Source organism: Anopheles ziemanni, chromosome 2, assembly GCF_943734765.1.
Source record: "Anopheles ziemanni chromosome 2, idAnoZiCoDA_A2_x.2, whole genome shotgun sequence".
Classification (NCBI taxonomy): Eukaryota; Metazoa; Arthropoda; class Insecta; order Diptera; family Culicidae; genus Anopheles; species Anopheles ziemanni.
In genome coordinates this window covers 3,262,100-3,270,001 of record NC_080705.1, presented here as the reverse complement: position 1 = coordinate 3,270,001, position 7,902 = coordinate 3,262,100, and the positions used below count along the sequence as shown (strand labels likewise).

Below are 7,902 nucleotides of genomic sequence, written 5' to 3'. Positions count from 1 at the left end.
GATTCATCGGTGGGAATTGGAATTCCGTGCCACGTACCGCGACAGAAATTGGAACACGATATTAAAAACGATGACATAGATTTGTGCATGCAAGTTTCGTGCGAGACCGTGAAGCCCCGGACCGCCATAGACGGAGACTGAGCCGTGGAGGTGTCGAATGTTACGGAATCGGATCTGCCACCGAACGGACTAGAAGTTCTGTCTTTGGCGCACATCGCCGTTTGCCAGTCTGTGGTGCACGCAGCAAGTCAACGAGGCCCTTCGCTCTCCCTTCCCTCTTCAACGCTGCCAGATTGTTGGACCAAACGGAAAAACTATCCTTCGGAATCTCAATCAACTGCTAAACTCCACGCTACATTTCGCCGATCGGTAGCTTCTACTAGAGAGACGCCTGCAGCAGTGTCTGAAAGCTATTTTTTTCCGGTGCACCCCAAGTAAACACTAAACGGCCCCAAACTGAAGCTCCCAAACGTCATCAGAATGCGTCGCAACTGGCTCCTGCGCTGCAGCATCCTGATCAATGTGGCGGTGGTGCTGTACATCGGCAGCCACCTGCTGATCGGGAGCGGCAATTTTGCCATCGGACCGGCCTACATCATCTCCGATGAGGTGCTCAAGCAGCCCGCATCCTCCGCGGCCCAGTACAAGCCATACAATCCGACGGCGCAGCAACATCAGCAGCAGCGAATATTGGAGGAACAGCAGCAGATATTCGTGCAACAGCAGCTTCTTCAGCAGCAGCAACAGCAGCAACAGCAGCAGCATCAGCAATCACCCGAACAGGCGCAGAGTAGTTTAATATTAAAAATTCAGGAAAATGGGGTAAGTTTTGGCCCACGCCCTAACGCCGCAAGGTTAACGTTTTCGCCAAAGAGCGGCCAAAGAGGGGACGTGTCACGTGAGGATGAAAAACGATCCCCCACATCCACGGGCACGTGAGGCGCAACGGCCATAGGTCGGTCGCTTAATGAAGGTTAATGTTTCTCGTCCACGTGGTGGCAAAACCTCGCCACGGAGATTTTCCCCCGCGTGGTGTAGTGTACGGCCATATAATGCCTTCCATGGTCATTGTGGGGCTCCCCGTCTGTGGCCCCTTTTTCCACAGCACATCACTCTGTTGGATCTGTTTTTGGACCGTTTTATGTGGTAACGACAGTTGCATTTGAATCACTCCAAATCCGTCGCGTCGTCGCGAAGGTCCGCAATCTGCGCCACTCAACAGCGGCGCGGCTCGTGGTCGTAAATGGTATAAATGACTAATGGTGCCGTCGGACCGTCTGTCCGACGTGAGATGATTGCGTTGAGGTTCGGTTTCCAGAATTGCATCGTGTTTTGCCTCTTGCATTCGTTTGGGGAAGGTGGCATTAGAACGAGGCCTTTTTCTACTCTACTCCAAGCTAAAGAACTCACAGTCGGTTGTTGGTTTGGAGGAACGAGAGTTAGAAATGGGAAATGCTAATGAATATTCAAACAGTGAATCCGCTCGTTTATTGAGCGGTAGAGTTCATGATTCCGGAATTCTATGCTTCCATTTAAAATGAGAAAATTTAATCAAGCGATAGTTCTTGTTTGTACCACTCCCATGAAATCCCTCGATTTTTTCAACACATTCAAAAACTGGTTATTTTTGCATGTTTTTTAGATGGCCCGATTCATTTTATCACTCGTATTTCCAATGCTCGACCTCGAACGGATATAATAAAAACTTCTGCGTTGATTCTTCGGAATCCATCATCCATCTTTGATGCGGATTTTGATCGAGCTGACGAATATGCATAGACTGGGACGATAAAACTCGCCAGGTTTCGCGAAACGACATATTTTATGAATCCACGAGCAGCGAAAGAACGTCTTCATCAAAAGTAAAAAAAAATCCTAAAAGTAGAGGTTTCTCCTACGTTCTTATCCCAATTAGTGCCACGAGAGAAAAACACGATGCAATCGGAAACACCACAACGTAACAAATTTTCCTTCCTTCCTTTTTTTAGCCAGTGCTGGAATTCGGAATCAACTTGATCGTCAAAGTGGCATTTTTTAGGACACATTTTTCGGGCGGTCTGATCGGAAATGGCAAACCGCACATTTTTTGGCCAACAGATTTCTCTTCTTTTCCTCGTTGGCTGTCGTTGTACACCTGATTCGTGGCGGTGTCGGCTAACTGTGCTTTTCGCCGCGTTCCTTTTGTGCGAACACTATCGCACGACACACGGAATTCACTCGACCGGGTCGTTTGACATATTAACCGTAATCCTCCCGCGTGCGGCAGTTTTCGGTCCGGAATCCGACATCACGAACACCGGACGCTGCTCTGCATTGCGTCCGCCCCCCGGTGGTAAGCATGTACGTCTTATGGCCGGGCCAACATCAGGCAATAGCAGATGATAAATATTTGCCCGAAAGCTCTCTCGGGCCGTTGCAGATTCGCGACATCGAAATCGCGAGCGCTATCAATTATGCAAAAAGGGTGGATGTGGAGATGGTGGTGGACAAAGAGATTTTGTGCACTCGGAATTAAGTTGCCAATGCGACATCGGAGTATGCACCGGGGGAATGCCAGCTTGTTCCCCGGGGAATATAAATGACCGTGACATGACCGATGGAAAGCTTTTCTTAAGCGTTTGCGGTGCGAAGTTCATATTTATGTGTCTTTTTGGAGAGTGTAGTGGCAACCTTCACCGGGGAAGACCGTTTAACGGCGAAGAATCCTCCTCCCTCCCTGGCTTAGTGTGTCACCGTGCAAGGCATCATTTAGTGTGCCTTCGATGACAAATGAGGATAAGGTACGCGCTCCGGCTGCGGAAGGAAATTAGGTAGAGATATAGCGGGGGAGGGAGGGGCATTAGCATCGGTTGGCATTCGGCCATTGCTTGTGGACGTGACTTCATCAGTCAAGCGGCACGAACGGAACGGAAATTGGGTCACCAACGACGACACTCGTTGCGTGTGAGCGTCGCACAAAAGCGAGAGACGATATGATTGATGCAATCCGTTGTTCCCCCCCCTGATATGATTGCAGATCGGTGTTCAGGAAGTGGCCGCACCGTCCCAGCAGCAGCAGCAGCAGCATCAGTTCGTGGCAGGAGGAACGCCGCAGCAAAAGCAGCAGCAGGAGCAAGCGATGCCAGAAACTCGAGATGTAGATAACAGTAACGTAGACGATAGTCGTTTCGATGTGCCAACGGAGAGGAACACCGTCCGGAAGCTGGATATGCTCTACCAGGATCAGGCCCAGCAGATGGCGGCCGGTGGTGGCGGCGGCGGAGTGCCAGGAGCGGCGGCCACGGGTGTGCTGAACGGTAGTGACATCTTCTCCACCACCGCTTCCATGGATTTGGATGCCAAGTTGCGGTAAGTAGAAATCCGATAGATACCTCGCGCAAACGGAAAAGAACCCCGTTGTTGACCCCAACCCATTGTGCTCTCTATCCCACCCCCTCTTGTGCATCCTGAAGGTCCCAGCTAAACTGTCATGACCGCGACTATGAGCCGTACATCGGCCAGCGGGGCGATTTCTGGGTGCTGCAGAACTACATCCGAGCCGAACACGGTGACCTGCGGTGCTACGAAACAATCACCTACACAACACACGCCGACTACACGTTTCTGGACAATTTAGTTCCACTGCTGGAAAGGTAGAACCGAATGCCAATGGTCGAATGCCCAGGAACGAATGGAACTAACCTGAACCGTTTCCCTTTTCTCTCTCTCTCTTCCGCACAGGTGGAATGCCCCAGTTAGCCTTGCGCTTCATGCGCCCGGTACGGATTTTGTGCCCACGATCAATTCGATAAAATATTTAAGAGACTGCATACCAGAGAGTCATTTAGTGCGACAGTTTGTCACATTTCATATTTATTTTAGTAGTAAACATATTCCAAAATTTGTAAGTATTTTGAACGCCCTTCTTCGGAACTAACTGGAGGATAAGTGAGAGAACTAATACAATTGTTAAATATTTTCCAGGTTCCTAAACACAATCAAGTATTAGACACACCGTACAACTGTTCGCTCGCGGTACCGTACTTCAACGTGTCCGCGGCGCAGCTGTACAAGACGCAGAAGAAGCTGCTCTATCCCGTCAACGTCGGTCGCAACATTGCACGCGATGCAGCGATGACGCACTTTCTCCTAGCTAGCGATATCGAATTGTATCCCAATCCGGGCTTAGTGCACAAATTTCTCGAAATGATCGCGCGGAACGAGCCCGTTCTGCAGCGCAAGAATCCACGGTATGTAGTAGGTGTATGTATAACAATCTGGAAACGATTTTATAACACCCTTCTGCTCTTTCAGAGTCTTTCCACTGCCGATATTTGAGGTAGATAATAGTTCACCGGTGCCACGGGATAAGGCGGAGCTGCAGGAGCTGTTGCGCAGCGGTAAAGCGATTCCCTTCCACAAGCGTGTCTGCTCCAGCTGTCACGGAGTGCCGAAGTCCAAGGAATGGATAGCAGCCAACGAAACCGATGGTAATGGGCTCACGTTACATACACCGGAGCATCGTTCGGGGTTTAATTAATCTCCCTTCGTTTGTGGTTGCAGATTTGGGCGTGTTTCATATTGGCAAACGTATCGGTTACTTCGTGCACTGGGAACCAATCTACATTGGAACGCACGCTGACCCGCACTACGACGAACGATTAAGTTGGGAAGGGAAGAGTGATAAAATGACACAAGTAAGAAGGAAACTAACATGATATGAGAGGTTTTACTAATTGCCGATGTTTCGCTTCAGGGTTATGCGCTTTGTGTCCTCGACTACGACTTCCACATACTCGACAATGGCTTCCTGGTGCACAAGCCGGGCATCAAGGTCCTGAAGAAGGACCCCAAGCGCGCCATGCTGGCGGCGAAAACCAACCAGCTGATCAAGAAGATCATCTACCCGGAGCTGCAGGTCATGTACGGAACGCGCAAGGGCTGTGCTGTATAGTTGAAGGGGAAACAACATTAGTATAAGGCCAACGACCGTGCTGGTAGCGATAGTACTAATGGTGGTGATGGTGGTAATGGTGCTAGTAATCATGCAGGTGGTGGTGGTGGTAGTGTTCTAAGTGGTAGACGCTCGCGGACCATGATCTCATCATCCTCGGGAGGATGGTCTTCGCTGTCGGTGATCTCGCCGCTATCGGGCGACGGTGCACTACCGTACCGGCCGCACGTCAGTAGCCGGCGCAAGAAGGGCAAACCGAAAGGCTACATCCGTCGCCGACGCCGATGATGAGCGCATGGTCCATGGCCTTGCAGCGAACAGGGGAGTCTACAGGGTATAAGAATCTTGCGTATTTTTATGTAAGTATGTACACGTAAGAGGGGAACAAGTAGAGTGAGGGACAAACTCATCTCGACGCCATCTGGGACGACTGTCCCGAGTGGTGGCCAGAGTGTCCCCGCAGCAATTGGAAGATCTGTCGGGGGACTGGAACGGGGCCCCGTACAAGTGATATTATATGAGAACACTTTTATTAGTTATGATTTAATTTTAAACTGCGTCAACAACAAATCTCTAGTGTGTAAAAACCACGATATTGTGAAGATCTGAATGTGAGGTAAATTTAGAAGCAAAAATCACACTTTTCCCCAGTCATAGTCATTTTCGATTCGACTCACTCGTCGCAGCAAAGGATCGGAAGAGACCCCCCCCCCCGTATTGTTGTTGCACCCCGTGAAGCACCCAACAAGCATAGTCATTTCAATGTTTCGTGTTATTCAATGTGGATAAAATGAGGATGAAACAGAATGATGCTGGATGTGATAGAAAATGCGTACGGAATACAAACACAACACATGAATCCATCAAATACGGTTGCATTTGGTATTCCTACTCCCCCAAACATGCTTCTCAAAACAAGCCTATTCCCTTTTACATGCTACTCTCATCATACATCATACCTTCTTGAAGATGGCATTACACATCTTCACAAACGATCCAGTTATTTCAGTTACCAACCGGAGTTAGTGTAACTCAAATTAAATAGAAAAGGAAATTTAATAACGAACGACCAACCAATGACGAAGGACGAGGTGAAGATGCAAAAGAAACGTTAAGGAAAAACATTAGACATTTTACAATCCTTAAAAGCTCGCATAAAGGTGTATTAGGATAGGAAAACCCATACACCTTATTGATAACATTTTTAGTTTGTTTTTTGAGGGATCGAGGAAAGAGAGAATATAGATAAAAAGTAACATAGAAAACAATATGACACGTTTTAAAGGAATGCAATCAAAAAAACACAAGGAAAACTTCTTAAAGCAACAAGAATCTTACCCTAAACTATTGCTCATGAATGATTGATATAGTTTCGTGTGTAGTGCTTTTGTAAAGATACATGCCTTTCCGCTTTGCACTGTTTTCAAAGACATATGAGTTTTTTTACGATGCACAGCTTTTATTTATCCATTGTGGAAACAGTTTAATGGAAAAATCACATTTCGGGTTGTTTTCAGATGTACTACACAACGTTCGATGGTCGTCCATTAACGCTTCGTATAACAAGCCCCAAAAGCTGACGCAATTAGAAATGTAGAACTTTGTTATCTTATCGCACGAAGCAGACGTTCGAGCAAATATGCAAACGAAAAATACTAGTAACATATCCAAACAATAAGCATTGTAGCGTGATAAAATAGCTATTTATCTCTAACACATTCTTTACCCGATATAAAAAAAACAAGCACATGTCTACTCTCCTTTGCATGACTAGCACTGCATCACTTTAATGAATTTTAAATTTACAACCATCTCTAACTCTCTCTCTCTCTATCTCTTCATTTTGTTGATAAGAAACAAACAATCCCCTATCACGAATGCGCAATACTAACGGTAATAGAATTTAGAAACAAAACCAAACGGACAACAACACTACACGATGGTACACACATCTCTCAAGTAGGTGTTTTATTTGACTTCTCCATAGAAAGTGCCTTATTCGTATTGAAGAATATTTGTGAAACACATGCAAACGAAAAAACAAACTCGTTCATGAACGATGGATGAAACCAAACGAGCAGAATCGAAGAGTCGGAAGGAAATTTACCCTTAGGTGGAAAAAAAAATGCAGGAACAATGTCGAGCCGAGCTAACCAAGCGAGAATCTTTAGGATGAGGAAGGGCAAAGAAAAACGCTAATCTCAACGAACCGTTGACTTTCTTGGAAGGTCCACCGCTAGCAAACCCCTGACCAGTCACAGGAGGACAAATGCCCCGGTACCATTAAGCAAAACAATATGCGGAATATTTTGAACGGTTTTAGTTCGAAATGGTACGGTTTATTTTCTTCTTGCACTAGTTACGTTAGCTTTTGTACATAGTAGGAGTTATACTGATTAATTGATACGCAAATCTTTGCAATTTCGTAGTTAGTTAGTTGCAGGAGAAGAAAATGTGCAGGAAATAAGATAAAGTGCATTAGTTTCATCTTTTTTCTCTTTATTGACCACTTTCAAACCGCGGGTCAAGCAAACTCGAACTTCCTAGAAGGGGGCATTCTAAGTCGAAGAATTGAGTTAAACTGAACCCCATTTAAGTTGAAGCTTTGAAGTTGAACAAATAACAATATTCTGTACATAAACTGACATAGTTTTTCAGTAACCTTTAGTTAGTTGATAGGCGCATTAGTTTCGTCGCTCTACGTCATGTTCTACGTTGGTTTTTACTAAAACGCGTTTGCAAGATCCGATCGTGGACCGAAGGGATGTAAAATGTGTACAGAGAAGAAAGGGTGAAAGGGTGACGAGGCCATCAAATAGATTCTGCCACAATGGAGATGGAATTAAGACACACTGGTACGGTAGCCGAAGGATAGGCGAGAAAAGAAATCGCGGGAACATATTGGATAGCCACAACAACATGCAACAAACAACCCTGCGAGTAATAAATGTATTTCCATAGAAGTGTTC

At 46.4% G+C, this 7,902-nt stretch overlaps 1 protein-coding gene across 1 annotated transcript; it reads left to right on the top strand.

Annotated features, from left to right (window-relative positions):
* Positions 1–378: 378 nt before the first annotated feature.
* LOC131283557 (beta-1,4-glucuronyltransferase 1) lies at positions 379–5,825 on the top strand. Its single transcript, XM_058312779.1, has 8 exons — positions 379–822; positions 3,017–3,348; positions 3,453–3,632; positions 3,721–3,883; positions 3,964–4,229; positions 4,294–4,469; positions 4,543–4,676; positions 4,736–5,825. Exons 1-8 carry the CDS (start codon positions 481–483, stop codon positions 4,931–4,933), a joined length of 1,791 nt encoding a protein of 596 aa, XP_058168762.1. The 5' UTR covers positions 379–480; the 3' UTR covers positions 4,934–5,825.
* Positions 5,826–7,902: the final 2,077 nt, after the last annotated feature.

What these genes read in the sequence shown, in the direction of transcription:
- LOC131283557 (XM_058312779.1), top strand. Translation starts at nt 481, where the DNA reads ATGCGTCGCAACTGGCTCCTGCGCTGCAGCATCCTGATCAATGTGGCG. An exon ending in TTAGTTCCACTGCTGGAAAG is followed by an intron (nt 3,633 to 3,720) that starts GTAGAACCGAAT and finishes TCTTCCGCACAG; the next exon opens with GTGGAATGCCCCAGTTAGCC. An exon ending in AGAGTGATAAAATGACACAA is followed by an intron (nt 4,677 to 4,735) that starts GTAAGAAGGAAA and finishes GTTTCGCTTCAG; the next exon opens with GGTTATGCGCTTTGTGTCCT.